Here is a 19,297-nt window from a genome sequence, read left to right as displayed (position 1 = left end):
GTAAAAACAATAACATCATTAAAATGAACAGTTAACTGTGTGAAACCTCATTGTGCTACATAAAAATTGTACATTGTTTTGTGCAGCTTAATTATCCTGAAGTGGAAAGATGTGCAATACAAGTCGTTCCCTTGTATAACTAAAGCTGCCTCCATGAATACTACTACCGAGTTCAATCTGAAGTTTAGATTGATCGCTCTCATTACTAACATTTTGATGAAAATAAATTCATGATATAAAAAAAAAAAAACAGTAACATAACACAAAAGGCGTGATCAACGGGCATAGTTCAAATGACTCTGTACGCAATTGGATAGTCATTCACCAATCTGACCAATGAACCGGGTGACGTGAAAACTCCAGGCTCTCCCGCTACAGTCAATGTTTTAAACATGCCAATAGCGCGCCAGGTGGATAAGCCAGTTTGTGATTGGCCTCTGCAAAAGTGTAACGGAAGCAGGAGAAAGAGATGTACAAGTTTCCTGCCTGAGCTGCAGGGCGGAAAAGAAACCGCCGTCAGATCAGGCGGAGTTCACCCAGCCAATGTCTACACTCTACAATGTCTACAATGATCCCACACTTCACTTTTAACCCCCCCCCCCCCAACTTGGGATGGGTTGACATGGCCCCTGGAGGCCAAAACGAAACAAATAAATGATGAAAAACAATGGTTCAGTGTCATCTGTGTAAGGTTACATGCCCAGCAAGTTTTAAGGGAAAAAAACTTAGATTAGAAGCTTAGATTGTCCTTTAACCCCTCTCATTACTAAAAATACTATTGTGATATTTGGGCCACGATACGATATTATTGCGATTCTTAACATATTGCGATACAACAAGTATTGCGATTCGATACTGCGATATATTGTGATTCATGTCTCCCATATTATTCAAAGGCATTACAAAAAAATAAGGAAAATAAGACTGTTCAACTCACTTCAAATGTCAAATTTAATTCTGTGAACATTATCTTCTATACTTTTACCGAAGTGCAAAAACATAATAGGACGGTATTTCAAAAACTTTGTGATAGATATTATGAAATACACCTCCCAATGAGCACAGCTGAAGACGCACTGTCACGAGATATAAGCCAGTGAGCCGTCAGTCATGATCCAAGCCAGAGGAAAAAAAAAACTTCTGGAAAAAAAAATCCAGAAGGAAAAAAACTCTGACCTTTAAAGCTATATGACTGCTAGACCGGACAGTTTTAACTGCTCTTAAATACCAATACCATGACAAAAAGTACTATTTAATAGAACATTATTGTAAACAGACCCTTATTAGAACATTAAAAGCTACATCATGTGTGTTTGTGTGTGTGGGTTTGAGTGTTTCTGTATGTGTGTGAATGTGTGCGAACACTGGTGGTTTACATGCACAGTGGCAACATGACAACATGAACTGTGAGTGTGTGTGTGTGTGTCTGTTTGTGTGTGTGTGTGTGTGTGGGGTGTGTGTGTTTCTGTGTGTGCGTGCATGCCTGTGTGCGCGAACATTGGTGGTTCACATGCACAAGTGGCAACATGACAACATGACCTGTGTGTGTGTGTGTGTGTGTGTGTGTGTGTGTGTGTATGTATGTATGTATGTGTGTGTGTGTGTTATGTGTGTGTGTGTGTGTTTCTGTATGTGTGTGAATGCCTACAGTATGTTGCGAACATTGGTGGTTCACACGTACAAGTGGCAACATGACAACATGAACTGACAACATGTACTCTCTTTCCCATTCATTTCCTATGGTGGTCATTTTTGACCGTAAACATAAAAAGTGTTTCTACGTTGAATAAATCACTCAAAATTCAAAGAAAGTAGTCAAAATAAATTATGTGTGTTCAAAAGCCCTTTGTGAAGGATATCATAAGATCTTGAGGCAATCTGATGAAAAATGCCATATGTATGGTACAGGGAATGTGTAAATCGGTCATCTTTGACCGGAACAGTGTTAGAAGGTTAAAGGGAATGACGGATTGGTTTTGGTCATATTCATTGGTTTAAATGATGTTACGCCCTAAATCACACCCACTGGACATCCTACGAAATTTGAATACGCTTTTGACCATGACCATGCACTTTAGACTGTCATGATGGGGCCCATGGTGTGGTTTAGTAACAGCAATGCCACACACACACACACACACACGCGCGCACACACACACACACACACACACACACTATGGACTGACATCAGATAAGCAACCAGACTGGTGCTGTTTAAGGAATTGTAGTGTGTGTGTGTGTGTGTGCTTCCGGTACCAATGTGCAGTGCAAAGCCCATTCAAGCACTTTTGTGGTATTGACTTGCAAATAGTGTAACATTCAACATGTGTGGCCTGCTGCTTGATCTATGACCTTATGGGGAAAATAATTGCTGACCCCTGACCCCGTGTGAATTTACAAGCCAGTGAGCTGTCAGTCATGATCCAAGCCAGAGGGAAAAAAAACTTCTGGAAAAAAAAATCCAGAAGGAAAAAAACTCTGACCTTTAAAGCTATATGACCGCTACTTCTGGGCGCTGTGAACCACATTCAAATCCAAATCAACAGGATCACGCACGGTGGCGTTCGAGCCGCTCCCATTCACTTCCCCGCGGCTTGGAGCTTGCAGCTACTGTGGAGATGAGCGCTGAGGGCAAACAGTCCAACAGTGTTTGTTAGTATATGGAAAATATTTAGGGATGAGAAGAAAATGCTCATTTCAAACACAAACATAGCTTTTATTTCATGCATAAATGATAAGCAAGGGATTACGGCTGCTGAGGTGTGAGTAAGTAAGTAAGTATAGATCCCATGAGGGAAATTTGGTCTCTACATTTATCCCAGTCTGTGAATTAGTGAAACACACACAGCACACAGTGAACACACAGTGAGGTGAAGCACACACTAATCCCGGCGCAGTGAGCTGCCTGCATCAACAGCAGCGCTCGGGGAGCAGTGAGGGGTTAGGTGCCTTGCTCAAGGGCACTTCAGCCGTGCCTACTGGTCGGGGTTCGAACCGGCAACCCTCCGGTAACAAGTCCGAAACGCTAACCAGTAGGCCACGGCTGCCCCTTTTTTTTTTATGGAGGGGGCTGGGGGCCTCGGGCTGGGCAGACTCGCCGGCGCACCCTTGGCCCCGCGCTCCAGGGGGCTGTTTGGCTCCCTGCTCAGCAGGACCTTTCCCATGGCCGGAGCCTGGAGATCCCGCAGCAGCACCGGGGGGGTTGGGCTGGGTCGGCTCGAGCACGGCTGTGGACGAGTCGACTGCTGCCAGGCCCAGTGGGGATGACCCTATGCTAATATTAGGGGTGGGAATTGGTAAAAATGTGACAATTCGATACTATTGCGATATTTGGGCCACGATACGATATTATTGCGATTCTTAACATATTGCGATACAACAAGTATTGCGATTCGATACTGCGATATATTGTGATTCATGTCTCCCATATTATTCAAAGGCAATACAAAAAACAAGGAAAATAAGACTGTTCAACTCACTTCAAATGTCAAATTTAATTCTGTGAACATTATCTTCTATACTTTTACCGAAGTGCAAAAACTTAGTAGGACGGTATTGCAAAAACTTTGTCATGGCATGGTGCATGTCACGGTCCTTTCTATTCGCTTTTTGTTGAAAATCAAAATACACCCACACTTTCGATGTGAAAGAAGGCGGAGTGTTGTGTATAACAGGTTGTGATTGTGAAGCCATTTTCATTTGAAATTGCCATTGAATGCACAACAACAAAGCGCCACAACAAGTGCCACCTTGGTCCCGTTCACCCTGTCGGGACTTATTATCCGATAATTACTGGCGTTCTACATTATCCCTTACATATCTGGACACCTCAGCAGCTGTTATCCTGCTTATCCCCCAGTTGCCCCTTTGTATATTGAGGATTCCTAGCTGATGTCACAGACGCAAGAATTCTAGTGTTTGCCATTTTGCCATTTTGCCATTTCATTTTAATATGCCGTATAGCCAACATGGTGTGCATAGGAGTCTCATTCGGAGTAGGCCTAGTGTAAAATCTAATTCAGCATTAGACAAGGTGATTGCAGCAGCAATTTAGTCACTAGGCTACCACAATTTTGTCAACTGTAGTCTCAATATATAGTGATAGAAACTGTCAAACAACATGCTTCAAATGTAAGACAGGGCACAAGGAAAAAATTGGCTGCCTATGTTGCAAAAGTGAACATCTCCCCATGTTCGAGTGTCCTGTCATTTTCAATTAAACATCAGAAATGTTCCTGGCAGGAGGCATACATTTAGAACATTTCTGGGTTTCTAAATGTTTCGCATAGGTTTGTTTAATTTGCCAAATGAAAGTCAAAGTCTCTTTGAAGTCCAAATAAAATAAAAAGTTGCTGCTGTTGCTACGATATAGGCTAGGCTACCTCTGTTGCTACGATATAGGCTAGGCCAGGGGTTCCCAAACTTTTCCACGACAAGGCCCCCCAAATACTACTAGGTTCTGGCCAAGGACCCCCTTGATGTGTTATTAAACCCATCGACAATACTACGGCAAATGTAAAAATACATAGCTAATCCTAATAATTATTTTAGCCACAAGCACTTTGCGATGGAGCAGTGTGTAAAAATTGCATTTGGGGCTTTCTGCTAGAGAGCTATCACTCTACTATTATTCCCAGTCATTATCATGGAAAATATAATGTTCAGATATGCGACAAATTATTATAATTGCATTGTATAACAACCCTCATAGTAATAGGTATATTTTACATTTTTCAAATGTATTTATTTATTGCTTTTATTTTTCCTTTCAACTTGCTGAGGCCCCCCTGGCACCCCCTCGCGGCCCCCACTTTGAAAACCACTGGGCTACCTCTGTTACAATAAGTCGCGACTTTAGCCTAATAGACAACAGTTTAATTTCGAGGTGTTTTGAGGTATCACTTTGAATGCTGCGCTGTTTTCAGAAGTTTAGGCCAAGAGTGACGGCAATCTAGATCATTGCCACAGCATATTCTATATTATAGCTATGGACACATACTATGGCTCGTTTGAAAGGTGAGACTTTGAGCTCTCGGTGGGTACAAACCATTTATTTCTACATGCCTCGGTTTCTTAGAAATCCCAAGCTAAAAAACGAGCTAAAACTAGTTTTCATCAAATCCCTGTTTTTTTCCTAGAAATGGAGATATAGCGTCTTTCATGAAATATGAAGTGTTGCCTGTAAAGTTTCCGGGTGACATAGCGAGACCTGGCGAGACTGCCACCTAGTGATAAACCCACAAAAATGGCCTGGTTTTGACCTGACGTGCATGCATCACTGATTCGACCCAAAGCGGCAACCATCCATAGCCGAGTTATGATAAAATGTCCAGATTTCATGAGTTTTCATGAGTTTTCGATCATCATCTATTTCAGTTCTATTCATCATAGTTCCCAAAACCACACATAAGCAGTGTTAGAGTATCTATTTTCGTAATAAAAAAAAGCTAAAATCGCCCAATATCCTCATCTTTCTTCTCTCCTTGCTTTCTAGTTGTCCATGCAAAAAACCCCTCAGATATCCAGTAAACTTCATGCATATTGTCTTTCAGAGTTTAATCCAAGTTTGATGTAAGCTTAGGTAGATAGCCTGTGTCATTTAGAAAAACATTATGGGCTAAGTTAGGCTAGGCTTCTATGAACCCTAGTGCTAACTAAAAAGCCAGTTCATGATAGACGACCAATAGCATAGTTAACACGTCAGTTTTGCCAAACGAAAAAATAGAAATCCAGATTTCACTTGAAAATCAGAGTAGCTCCCATTGATAGGCCTACGTTAGCTGCAGACGCAGACAGCTGCGGACAACACAGAACAGTTCACTTGAAGGATCCAACCGTAACCTGCCAGCTTTGGATACAACTTTGTCTGCTAACAGCCCCTCACGTCGACTTGAGGTCTATGGTGTCAATCACCTTGCACCAGGTTATTTAAAATACTCAATGAAGCAAACTTGGATTCAATCGCAGGTGTATCCCTATTAGACTCAGCTATTTTTTGACTCCCAAAATGGTGGCGTTAATATCTCTATTTTGGTTGTTATGGGAACAATAAGGAATAGTGACATAGGCCGGAATCCTCAATAGGCAATAGTCATGCCTCCACAGCATGCAAAGGTAACACGCGGTTCAGTTTAAAATGAAGCCCACTTGTTCAGTTTGTTACTTTCTTTGGTCCTGACAGTGAAAACAGTGGGTAGTTTGTTGGAGCTTGTTTACAGTTGATTCCATTGTTGCTAAGCCTGCTTCCCAGTTCAACAGTCATTTACTATGGTTGTTATGGTTACCATTCAAAAGAGCATTGATATGGAACTATGATTGAACTTAATTAAATATGATTAAACAGATCTACTTAATAGGTGTCCCAGTATACAGAATTAATAGCCACCCCACCAGCCAATCAGAAAAGAGTATCTCATGTAGTGCAAGGCGGTATACCGGTTCACACCGTATACCGGTGTATATTTTCGTTGATATGAATTTTTAATATACTGCCATACCGGTGTATTTGATTACACAACGTTTGGAAGTAAAGCATGTTATAGACATGCACTGAGCAATACTAGAAATGATCCTGAACTTTTTTGTTAATGTTTTGCCTAGTGAACCGAAGCTCATGGCAGGCTAACAAGACATCCACATGAAGTTAACGTTAGCCTACCACTAACGTCATGTAAACCACACAATAACAATAAGGCATGTTTCTGATAGGCCTATTTGACAGAGTAAGCATATTAGCAGAGAGGTTTTATTTTAAATTGTATAATTTTCAAAAAAAGTATAATTATTGCAAGTTGCACTACTTTTTGTATTGGTTTTATACAAGATGTTTGTGAAATTTGCACAGTAAAGGTTCTGTATTTCGACTGCAATTGTCTTTGCGTTCTGATTAGATTCTTCATTAGAATCATGAGTGGCTCTTTGTAAACAGCATAATTTTCTGGGGCCATGCATCATGACAGTAAAATAGACCATCCTTAGTCAATGTACTGCAGCAATTCCTCTCTCAACCTGTAGAAAATGCTGTGAACATCTGATTATGCATGGAAAAAAAAATCCGTCATATACCGTGAAACCGTAAGAATTTTGAAAAATACTGTGATATACATTTTTGGTCCTACCGCCCAGCACTAATCTCATGTCTCCGGGTATAAGGTTCTGTATCGAGAAGTGATGAATAATATAATTTAAGCTTATGGCCTGTTCCACACTGTTCACCTGTTCCATCTGTGACCTACCTGATATTTCACAATTAAAACAACCACCGTCAGTCCACATAGTATGAGCAGGCTCAGCATGAAGTAGTGATGTCTTGACTTGGCCTTGTCTATAATATTAAACATGCATTACATGTGTGTTATTAAAAAGTATGTGATAAAATTTACTGTAATAACATTTCCAATGGACATTGGTCAAACTATTTATTAAGGAGGCATTCAATGAGTGACAATATTTAAAGGGACACCAGGCAAGCCTAATGCTTTATCTCTACGAAGCTCCCCCTAGCGTCTGTACGTGTCGATACGTGTGCGAGCCCCCCTCTCGGTCTGAAGCTTTTTTCCTTTTCATTGCATCTTCCGTCAAGGGTTTTCGCCGGCTCTGCCATTATACACACGTTTGCAACAATCGCTAGCGTTTCGTTAGCCTGCCTCTGTGCTTGGGATGCAGGATGTAAACTGATCCTGCTTCTCGCATTGTCTGAGACTTTGTGAGATTGAAGGTCGGCGGGTCGGATACACCGAACTTGCAAGCGGGATATTCTTCCTACAGGCAGTAGGGGCGGGCAAGAGAGTCTTCATTCGCCCTGTAATGAGTCCTTTAACCATACAGTATAACGACCTACGAAGATGATTAATTAACACAAAAACGTTGCCTGGTGTCCCTTTAAGGATACTTGGTTCATTATCACTCCACATTTTGAATTTGAATTGTATGATGTGAACAAGGATTTCATAACGTCACCTGACAGTTACTGCATATAGTACTAGTGGTTGTGGCATTGGTAAATATCCCCACAGCTGTGATGCCCAGCCACTTACAGCCGAACGACAGCCTTGAGAAAATCTTTTACCAATGCCACTCTCACTAGTGCCATGTTGCTTAAACATTTCATAACGTGATATCGCATTGCAAAGGTTTTAGCATTTCACATTTTACAGCATACCTGGAAATACAAAAGTTTTGTGCTGAGAAACTCCTCTGTCGTCCGTGACCGTGCAGGAGTAGTTGCCGCTGGTGGAGATGCTGACATTCAAGCGGCTGCTGATGTGATACCGCTTGTCTGAGGTAAGGCTGGTTGTGAGCTTGGCCCGGTCGGTGAGGTTCTGCCCTAGTCCATCTGTCCAGATGACATGAGCTAGTGGATATCCTTCAGTCTCACAGACCAGGCTGTACACCCCGTTGTCCATGGACACGTTGCTCTTACACACTGGGCCCCAGGGGGCTGTAGAATGTGAGGGAACACACAGCATGATGGGAATTAGAGTCCACGGTAGTTTCAAAATCATATGTGTGATTTGAGGGAGACATACCTCCTGGCATTTCTAGTGGTTGATCAGACAATGTACAGTATTACTCTAGATAGAGATACTCTATTAACGTAATGAGTATCTATTAGGGTGCTTAGGTTATGGGAGAGTGCTGTTAAAGGATAATTCAGATATTTAGCACTTTGAGTCCCTTTTCTGGTTTGTTTTGGATGAACTACAGTGGTGGAAAATCAAAGATTGGTCACACTCCAAAAAATTATTTCTTTCTCGCTGATTTATTTTATCAGCAACAGGGGTAAATGAACACTTAGCCTGGCTAGCGCCACCACTTCTCAATGAGACGTGGTCTGGGAACCAAACGTTCATTTACTGGTATTTGAAAAAAATTCCCAGATCCGTTTATTGGGTGCCACGGATGTCAATCAAATGCGTCTGTGCATAGCTCATCATCGTCTTGCTTTCCCCCTTGTTCTGTGATTGGTCCCCTATCTCAGGCGAAAATTTGCTCCATGGTCTCCAGGCTGCCTTAGCAGCGTGAATCAAATCGCGCGCAAGGCAGCATGGGAACACCCAGGCTAATGAACACTTGCAAATAAAATAAATCAGTGAGAAAGAAAGAATTTTTTGGAGTGCGACCAATCTTTGATTTTCTGTAAGTTTCCTGGATCAAGCACCCACAAGAAAACAAATGGGAGAGCGTGGTGTTTGCAAAAACACCGAAAATTTGACGATGGGTCCTTTCTCAACTTTCTGACTCGTTTTGAATTGCCTTTTGCTGTTTCAGAGTGGCTGGCTATTGGCATGCACAAACATGTACTTAAAACAACCATTAACGTTCATTTTCAAAACTAGCGTAGCGAAATACAGTTTCTGTCGTGTTTTATTTGGCATTTTGTAAAATCCCATTTATTTCTGTTGCTCGTTGATATTACTGCGCTACCGGAAACGGAAATGGAGTCTGTTTACATTTAGTTGTAGTCTTTCCGCGAGACCTTCTTTTACTGTCTTTGCTTTACTGTCTATTTGAACACTCAAATATTGAGCGGAAGTTTATAAGCGGTTGTGAGGTATCTGAAAAAATAGTTCCACAATAGCAAATAACACTGATTGAAATCATACATTGCGCCGCCGATATATTTGTTTTTAATAATCAACGAACACCACTAACCACTCGGTGAGTTGCAGACTGTACAATCCAGCCTGTTCAAGTTTTCATGGTTGATGAAACCATCAATAAACAGCAATACCTCCGTCAGTGCAAATGTTTACACCTCTCAAGACTCTTTGATTGGTTTCTCAAAACATTATCACTACATTGTTCCAGAAATAGAGCATGCATGGTTAAAAAAAAATTGTTTAGAGATATAATTATAGAGATAATTATTGTTAAGAGTAGAGATGTCCGATAATATCGGCCCACCGATATTATCGGCCCGATATTAGCATAAAAATGTAATATCTGTTAATATCGTTATCGGATTTTTTTTGCCTTAAAACCGATAAAATAATGCTTGCGTTACACCCAAATAGTGCCTATGCGCTCCTGAAGCGTTTACCGGCGCACAGATGATGACCTCATCAAGCTGCGTCTTGAAGCATACAAACAAGCGTGGATAGCTGCAGTAACAAACTTGCTCGCTCTGTTTCAACATTATGTCTGTGGTTTGGAATTGGCCATGGCCGTCGTAGCCCTTTGAGTTGGCCGTGACGCCCCTTTGAAAATCAGAGGTTTACAGGCCACGGTGGCCTTGGTGCCCCCTTCTTTAAATATTCTGCTTTGCGTCCTACTAATAGCGATATATATTTAGCCTATGGCCGAATTACGCAGTGGAGAAAGTGACAGCGCAAGAAAGTGCGTCCAAATTAACCCATTCTTCTCAGTTGAACTACTCGCGAAGTAGCCTACTCATCACACAGACATCACAAGTATCACATGAAAGAGCTTTTTCTCAGCTTTTAAACGATGTTAGCCGCTAACTGCTGTGGTGAACGGTTGGCGAGAAAAGTAAATAATATCATTCAATCATAAATTCTACTGAAGGTTTTGCGTCCATCTCCCTACCCATTCATCTCGGTGGAATACTTCACGAACCCTTCGTTTAACATATGACAAACCATATATCAGAATAAACAGCAGACCTTACCGAACAGAAAGGTGTAAAGCAGTCCCCTGTACAGTTAGCCGTTCCAGACTAATCCCGTTTTGAATTTGCAGTAAATTTCAACATACACGGATGTCTCCAAATTTGGGATTTAAGTTTTACACTGTGTTTAAATTGTTCCACATTATTTCATAACGGGCCAAATACAAAACAAATATTACAAATGTAAAATGTAAAAATACGTGTCGATTCGTCAAGCATAACGTGTGCTGCTTAATATTTTTATCAAAACCGTCAGCACACATTGATGTTGTACTATTTAAATTAAAGATAAGATAAAATAACTTCATTGAGCTGCACTTTTTACTCACACAGTCTTTCCTCGCCCCGCCCGCTCTCTCTCGTAACGAGCCCGCTGCTCCTCCTCTGCATGTGCATTTAACAAGATATTCACGATTGTTGAAGGATTGTTGTTGCCACATAGAAGCACTGCATAGAACATAGTGGGCTAAATTGCTATTAAATCCGCTTAGCATCGTGACCATGCAGCACAAATTTGTTCAAAACTGCTGCATTAAAGTTAAAGTAAACTCTGCTAAGGTCTTATCACAACATAGTACATTGAGGAGACTAAGCTAAGTTAAGTTACAGTATGCAATCAAGCAGTATCTCAAAGCTAATGTTAGAATACTTTTTGGATGTCAAGTTTAGCATGCTTACTTACAGCTGCTTGTATTTCGTTACTCATGCAGGGCTCATTTTATTGACTGAATGTTTGCAAAATCCCGATGTAAATGGAAAGGTGTTTTCCAAGACTCAAAAGTGCTTGTCCCAAGGAAGTACGAACCGTTATTTGAACTAACTACGTTATGAATTGCATAAACACATCAGCAGCCTTTTAACTGTGTTAATGTTAATTGCAAGACGTCTTAAAGTGACAGGCACTCAATTAGACCTATACACTACTGAACTTTATTGAATGCTACCTCTGACTAAGAATGCATTACTTTGCACTAGTCTTTTATTTTGGAATCGTAAGAGCAATAAATATATTGCAATGTTAAAGAATTCATGTTTAATTCATTCAGATATGTAAATAAACATGTATAAGTTGCTATTAGCCCATTAATGAGGAGATAATCGATAATCGAATCGAAATCAAATCGGACTGAAAAAATGAATCGTTAGATTAATCGATGCATCGAAAAAATAATCGCTAGATTAATCGTTTAAAAAATAATCGTTTATCCCAGCCCTAGTTTTAGTTAAAGAAACAGTTCATGAAGCATCCTACAAATGCAGGCTCATTTAACACAGAAAAAGGGTAGCCTGTCATACACTATGCCTGTTATTTTAGTTGGCTTTACATTCTGCTATGTTGCACATAGTTGTTCAGGTACAATGTTTTATCATTTGTGAAGAAGTCAAATTTGCCCTATTTGTTGTGGGTATTGTCAATATTATCTCAGGGAGAGTGTAATCCAAACTGTTGTTTGAGACAATTAAAAAAAAAAAAATAAACATGGCACTTTTCCCCTAAATTAAGTTGAAGTATTTTTCTTATTTTGCACAGACAATGTTAACATTTGGAAAGCCTTGTTGCATTCAAGAATGCATCCAGTGGGGCATCACAATAACATTAAGCATGTTGTGTTAATTCCACAACAGGAGATATGTGATGTTACCTAAATTAGTTTTGAGGAAAAATAACCCACATATCGACATCGGTATCGGCTGATATCGGAATCGAAATTTGAGAGTTGGACAATATCGGCATATCGGATATCGGCAAAAAAGCCAATATCGGACATCCCTAGTTAAGAGATATATAACTAACCTCTAACTTTTAAATGACACAGCTCCGGACGTTTATTGAGAGGCTTGTGTACTAAACATCTGTATTCTCCCGAGTCCTGGATGCTGATGTTGTCCATCTTCAGAGCAACAACCCCGCGAGGGAAACCGTCTGTTAGTACCTGCACTCTTCCGTCGAAGGCTGGGAATACTTTTGGTCTTCCTTTAACTAAATGAATAACGTCCACATCTTCACTTCTCAGGATGACCACAACATCATTTTTGATGTCCAACTCGGTTGATACGTTCCAGGTCAAAGTGACATGTTCATTGAGTACTACGTCATACATGTTGTTGGCATTACCTGATGAAAAGCCTGGGGGGGAGGGGGACATAAAATCTAACGTAATTAGTAAGTGCCTAAGAGCATCTGAATATCACATACATTTGTTTGAACCTTTTAGAGGGAGAAAATCTTGTATTCTTACTTAGCACAGATAAGAGGCAGAGGCATGCTATAATTGGTGTTTGCATCTCTCTCCTCCGCTGTGAAATGCAGGAGGCCAAAGTGCCATGTCACCGTATCTGAGGAAACAAGCAAAAGGACATTACAGGTGCCACAGTATCTTTATCAAAACAATAGACGGGTAGTTTTATTTCTAACATTATTCTATCAACACAGACATTTACATCGATAGTCTGGCCTTTATTATAATTGATTTGCCTCGGGTGTACTGTGGAGTGGGTAAGACTGTTTTTAGTGGCAGGCTAACATGGACCGTTGATTTGCGCTAGCCTAGCACCAGCCACCTCTGCAACTAGAAGGGCTGGGTGAAACGTGCTGGAAACGGTCTCCACTGATAAATATCACACTAGCTAACTTGGAAATGAGGTCCTATGCCAAAATTCCAAATGACCCCTTTAACAAATGAAAGATCATATCTACATGAAATAGAAACAAAATAGAAATGTATAATAATTATTGCTTAGAATGATACAGTGATGATCAAAAGTGTTGGCACCCATGCTAAAGTTGACTGAAAAGAGGAATATAAAATCATCTTTTGGAAATTGATCTTAATGCCTTCAGTGAAAAATGAGAAAATATCTAACTAGAGACCGACCGATCGATCGGCCAGCCGATTTAATCGGACGATTTTTGCTATTTTTTAATCAATCGGCATCGGCCGATTTTCTTATTTGGTCGATTTTAAGTCAGGCACATCTGCGGGCAGCTACTTGGAACACAGCGCGAGGTTTTAAAAGAGACGGTCTATTTAGAACTAAGAAAATCTTTGGTTTCAAGAAGGAGCAAGACTGTCTACAGGTAAGGCATCAATTTTTACATTCCAGAGTCCCAAAGTCGTATATTTTCTCTTATGATTTCTCTTATGGTTGTAATCTGTGATGTTGCTTCATTTACCGAAAGTGCGTTGGGAATGCGCCGGCAAGCTCCCTCAATGCTGGACCCCGTTTCTCGAAAGCATTGTTGCTAACCAGTTAGCAACTTAGTAGGTTGCCTATGGGAAATTGCATCGCAACCAAGGAAGTTGCTAACTTAGTTAGCAACGACACTGTCGAGAAACACACCCCTGGTGACTAGCGTGATGTTTCGATCTAAACTATAGTAACGTAGCCTGGCCAGCCAGACCCACATTAAAATGTAGGGTCTGGGCACTCACCGTTCGCAGTGCTCAGTCCGAGGGGCGGGATAATCAGTTGTCTTCCAAATTCCCTCTGCACGCAATAGGACAGCGGCAGCGCTATGAGTCCCATGCGTTTCCCACCAGCGGAGCTAGTTGGCTAGTTCAAACGTTTGCCAACATAATAAGAGCTTAACTCGTGTCACACTGTTCGCCAGCAGCAACATCCATCTTATTAGTTTTCAAGTAGCAGGGAATTCAAGCCAACCCGTTGCAACTCTGCCATTAATCATTATGTTAAGCCCACCTAACGACTCTATACACGATTTCAATGGCCTGATTAAGTTTCGATTTCTGGAGCTCACAAGCAAACGGAGAGTTGCTAGACTAGCCCTGGCAGCAAATTAATTTGCCGCTAGGGGCGCGTCTAGATTTCTAGGCTAATAGTAACGGACAATCTAAGTGAAAATTTAACAAAAAGAGGACGCAAATCTAACATGTGAACGCTTTATAACACTGTCATCTAGAGGTGTAACGGTACACAGAAGTCACGGTTCGGTTCATACCTCGGTTCGGACATCACGGTTCGGTACGAGTTCGGTACAATGGAGGGGAAAGCAAAACAAAAATGCAGAAAGCATTTTTTTTTGTGCATGTCTCAGGCTGTACCACCTAGTGTCATACAGTATCTTCCCTGAGTTATCTGCAACAGCCTGAAGTGTGTAAGATGTAGGCTAAACAGTACAATAAGTACCCAGACTCCATCTGTAACTTGTAAACAAAATAAGACAATCAGCTCTAAAACTGAAAATAGGCCTACAGCATCTCTTATTTCTGAAAGTGCAAATTACATAGAAAAATTAAGCAAGACCTTCAACATCTGTGTTTAGTTGTATATGGAAGGGTCTACAATTTGCCTCAATATTTTTTTTATTGTGTGTAAAGTAATAATCTAGCCTACTAATTGTGAAAATATCACACTATTTTGACTTTTTTTAAAAAACGAAATTGCTCCTTTCATTTACGTGACTTTGCCCTTTGACGTTAACTCACCGTAGCATGGTTTGTTTATTAGCCTGGTTAGCGTTGTCACTTTATTTTACTGTCTATGCACTTAACACTACCAGAACCTCATGTGAGAAGTTACAAGTTACCCCAACATAAAGGCAATTACCACGCGATTTACATAGCTTTCTGTCATTACGAAATCATTTAATTTAAGCCATAGGTTTTGGCCCTATTTGTATGTGTATCCAAAGGCTGCTGAAGCGCAGGGGAAGTTTTTTCCCCTCGTTTCAGTGATTGGTAGCCTACATCATCTGGGTGATGGCTTCGAGTAGCATTTTTTCCACTCACATACCCAACAACTGCTGAACAACGCCGACAAACAGTTTCATCTTATCCACCACTCTTTCGCCTGTACTAACGTTACTGTAACTGAAGTTTTCAAACTTGCGCTCTTAAAGAGACCAGCGGATCCTCTAACTCTTGTGGGTCTAACGTTAGTGCTGCTAATGACTGACGGACTCGACCGACGACCTGACAAAAAAAAAACATAGGCGCCAATCAGAGCTAAGGCGAGGCTACAGATTAGCATTAGGTGTCGCTAAAGAACTCCCGTAACTCTCGCTGCTTAACAGTAATTGCGCATGACATTAATTAATCCGCACACGAGTTTTATGTATTTTTATACCGTGTATTCTCCGTGTAAATTCATGCACCGAACCGTGACGCCCGTACCGTTTCGGTTCAATACGAATACATGAACCGTTACACCCCTACTGTCATCCCATGTCCATCCGTTTTCAACTGCATCGGAGTTGAAGGAGAAATGAAAGTTACTTAGCGTTGTGGCTACGAGTGCGTTGGGAATGCGCCGACTATGCAAGCCCCCCCCCTCAACGCCGGTGACTGCTATGTTACGATCTAAACTTAAGTAACGGACAATCTAAGTGAAATGATTGAGGAAAAAGAGGACGCACAAATAACAAGTGAACGTTTTAAAACATTGTCATCCCGTGTCAATTTGTTTTCGCGATGTATACATGTTTGATTTGATGCATGCTCACAGCATGCTGGGAGACGGAGTTTTATATTGTTGAAACCTAGGTCTGTGGTAAGGCATGGAAGTTCCACAGTGAAACTGTATAACCTGAACATGTATTTTGCCGTTTTGAAGTAACTATCTGAAGTTGTTACATCATGGAAGTCTTCTTGCACTCTGTTAAACATATTAAAATGAATAATTAATAGACTAACAGACTGCAAGAAGTCATACATTTGTTAATTCTTGTTGTTATAAATCGATGAGTAGGCCCCTACAGTCATTTTTATATAATAGCCTACATAATATTTCTACTATAAATATATAGTGTATAGAACATATGTTATATATCATTTATCATCATTTTTATATAATAGCCTACATAATATTTCTACTATATACATAAATAGTGTATATATAGAACATATGTTATTTATCATATGTTGATTTTTTAATGTACAATTTTCAATAAATCGTGTGAAGTTTACAAGTGTTGTGCCTCCTCTTACTAGTATGATTTTTAGCATGCCAATTAAGGATAATACGATAGCATATCGGCCCCAAAAAATCGGCCCAAAAAATCGGCAGGTCACATCGGCCATCGGCTATCGGCTGACTCCGACCGCTAAAAATCGGTATCGGCATCGGCTTTAGAAAAACCCAAATCGGTCGGTCTCTATATCTAACCTTTAAGGTCACCAATTTTCTTAGTGAATGAATAATGTATCATAAATAAATAAATGTTCTTCCTTAAAATACAGGGGTCATAAGTATTGCCACCCCTATGTTAAATTTCCATAGAGAGAGGCAGATTTTTATTTTTAAAGGCCAGTTATTTCATGGATCCAGAATACTGTGCATCCTGATAAAGTTACCTTGGCCTTTGGAATTAAAATAGCCCCACATCATCACATACCCTTCACCATACCTAGAGATTGGCATGATGTTATTTCAGTTAGCCTATTAGCTGGTTTGATGCTCATTGAGCCCAGCTTACCTTCCAAAAAAACGCCCACAAATACCCGTATGTTTGTGTGAAAGAATATTGAATTTACCACATTAAAACGAGACAGATGTTTAAGCCTTCTAAGATTAGCTCAAGTCAAGATAGGCTATATATTGCACGCACTAAAAATCAACACGCTCAAACATTAAACAGCACCCCTTATTAGACATTCTCTGACAGCAGTGTTTCAGACATAAACTTCGTGTAACGGCGCTGAGAAAAAATGAAGTTGTGATTAAGTTTTCTAAAATCGTATGTTACTGTTACTCACTCCATTAAAGTAGCCTAATCCCACTAGGCAATATCCTTGCAAATAAGTAGAGTCATTACGGATAGGTTACATTCCGAGATTAACTAAATTAAATGAGGGTTTTTCTCAGGTTCTTCTTCCTAGTCCCTCTAGACTTTTGGCGGGGCTTCTTCTTCTTTAGGATGGCGCGTTGGCCAACCAATAAAAACATGCAATCGCCACCTACTGGGCTGGGGTGTAAATAGGATATTTTGGAATAGAAGGGAAATAATAATCATATTAATAATAATAAAATAGCATGGTAGGATAACCCTTAGCTGTTGTAGAATCAGCGTAACCTACGGCCTCTCGGGGCTTATTGCTTAATCAAGCATCATACTGTCCTTTAGTGTCTGCCTCGTGCTTTGATGCACAGCGCACGTCGGTGCGTCCGTGAGAGTCCGGGGAGCAATCATAACAGTGACAGTTCGTGAGATAAAGCCAAAAATAGTCCGTGAAATATATCTAATATATAAGAGTCGTGAGATATCCAAGTAGCAAGTGAGATGACTCCAGTAAAATAGCATTGACGGTACCACATGTCAACGTTTTTGACCCACATGTGACAATTGAAAATAGTCTGAATTTATGACCTAAACTGTCTGCTGTGCTGACTGATTACTGTCCTGTGTTATAGGCCTAGTGTACAGTAGGCCCTACACATGAAGGAATGGAATGAGAGTTATAGAACTTCTGAAATGGCATTACTTTTCCACAAGGCCCCCCAAATATCACTAGGTTCTGGCCAAGGACCCCCTTGATGTGTTATTAAACCCATCGACAATACTACGGCAAATGTAAAAATACATTAAGCTAATCCTAATAATTATTTTGGCCACAAGCACTTCGTGATGGAGCATACAGTGTGTAAAAATTGCATTTGGGCCTTTCTGCTATATGAGAGCCATCACTCTACTATTATTCCCAGTCATCCAACTTGCTGAGGCCCCCCTGGCACCCCCTCACGGCCCCCACTTTGAAAACCACTGCCTTAGGGCATGTTTGTTAGCCCCCGTGGGACAGTGCTTGGGGCTCTGGGGCATGTTTGTTAGCCCCCGTGGGACAGTGCTTGGGGCTCTGGGGCATGTTTGTGAGCCCCCGTGTTCATGTCCCCAGCACTAGCTGCCACTGCTGCCTCTTAAAGGGAATGACAGATGTCACTCTCATGATGTTATGCCCAAAAACACACCCATGACTGATTATGAAACATAAAAAACGACGCTTTTAAACAATGCTCCTGGCGTTTGGGGTTGATTACAAAATGTCTTAAAAGCCCCCCACCCCCCTGACTTTTTCAGGAATCGCACACATACATACACACATGCAAACACACTCAGACCTACACACACACACACACAGGGGCGTAGCACCAAATTCTGGGCCCTATGCACAAGTGGTGGCCATGGCCCCCCCCAACCAACCAACCACCGGCTGTAGTGGTGGAGTTACCTCCACTTACTTTACTCCTAATTTGCTGTGCAAACAGTCATTTCAGGGTCTCCGATGACGTGTCCATAATGCGCGCTGGCTGCGTTTTGAGGCTAGTGCAAGACGGCGGGGCTTGGATTTAAACATGTAAACAATTTCATTGCTTTCAGGAGCTTCTGGGAAATGGAGTTGCTTTAATTTATTTAGAGAGTGAACAAACTTATGAAACAGAGAAGTATCATCATGTAATCCATTGATTTCAACAATGTAACTGTATTCTAAATACCAACTATTTAACTTGTAACTGTATCGGAATACAGTTAGGCCTACTCATAATTTGTATTCTGAATACGTAACGCCGGTACATGTATTCCGTTACTCCCCAACACTGACAGTACATATAAGAGTTGTTAGATTAATTCAATGTGTGATTAGATAGTAGTTAGTTGTGAACCTCATGCTTCATGCTTACAGCCGGTGGTTGGTTGGTTGGGGGGGGGGGGGG

The 19,297-nt window shown here is 40.9% G+C and overlaps 1 protein-coding gene across 1 annotated transcript; it reads right to left on the bottom strand.

Moving 5' to 3' along the window:
• Nucleotides 1-2,138: 2,138 nt before the first annotated feature.
• LOC143137471 (programmed cell death 1 ligand 1-like) lies at nt 2,139-17,479 on the bottom strand. Its single transcript, XM_076297681.1, has 6 exons — nt 17,347-17,479; nt 12,871-12,967; nt 12,426-12,758; nt 8,162-8,440; nt 7,236-7,324; nt 2,139-2,625 (listed from the first exon to the last, which is right to left on the bottom strand). Exons 2-6 carry the CDS (start codon nt 12,914-12,916, stop codon nt 2,608-2,610), a joined length of 765 nt encoding a protein of 254 aa, XP_076153796.1. The 5' UTR covers nt 12,917-12,967; nt 17,347-17,479; the 3' UTR covers nt 2,139-2,607.
• Between the last annotated feature and the right edge of the window lie 1,818 nt (nt 17,480-19,297).

Source organism: Alosa pseudoharengus, unplaced genomic scaffold (assembly GCF_046254945.1).
Source record: "Alosa pseudoharengus isolate Yale_2024_CS ecotype anadromous, Long Island Sound unplaced genomic scaffold, YU_APseudo_1.1 YU_APseudo_1.1_scf_21, whole genome shotgun sequence".
Taxonomy (NCBI): domain Eukaryota; kingdom Metazoa; phylum Chordata; class Actinopteri; order Clupeiformes; family Clupeidae; genus Alosa; species Alosa pseudoharengus.
Note: the sequence above shows the minus strand (reverse complement) of the source record. Positions and strands in the feature narration are given on the sequence as shown.

Coding starts and splice junctions, on each gene's coding strand:
- LOC143137471 (XM_076297681.1), bottom strand. CDS start 12,916: ATGCAAACACCAATTATAGCATGCCTCTGCCTCTTATCTGTGCTAA. Junction 8,441..12,425: donor GTGTCATTTAAAAGTTAGAG/GTTAGTTATATA, acceptor CACATTCTACAG/CCCCCTGGGGCCCAGTGTGT. Junction 7,325..8,161: donor CAAAACTTTTGTATTTCCAG/GTATGCTGTAAA, acceptor TTAATATTATAG/ACAAGGCCAAGTCAAGACAT.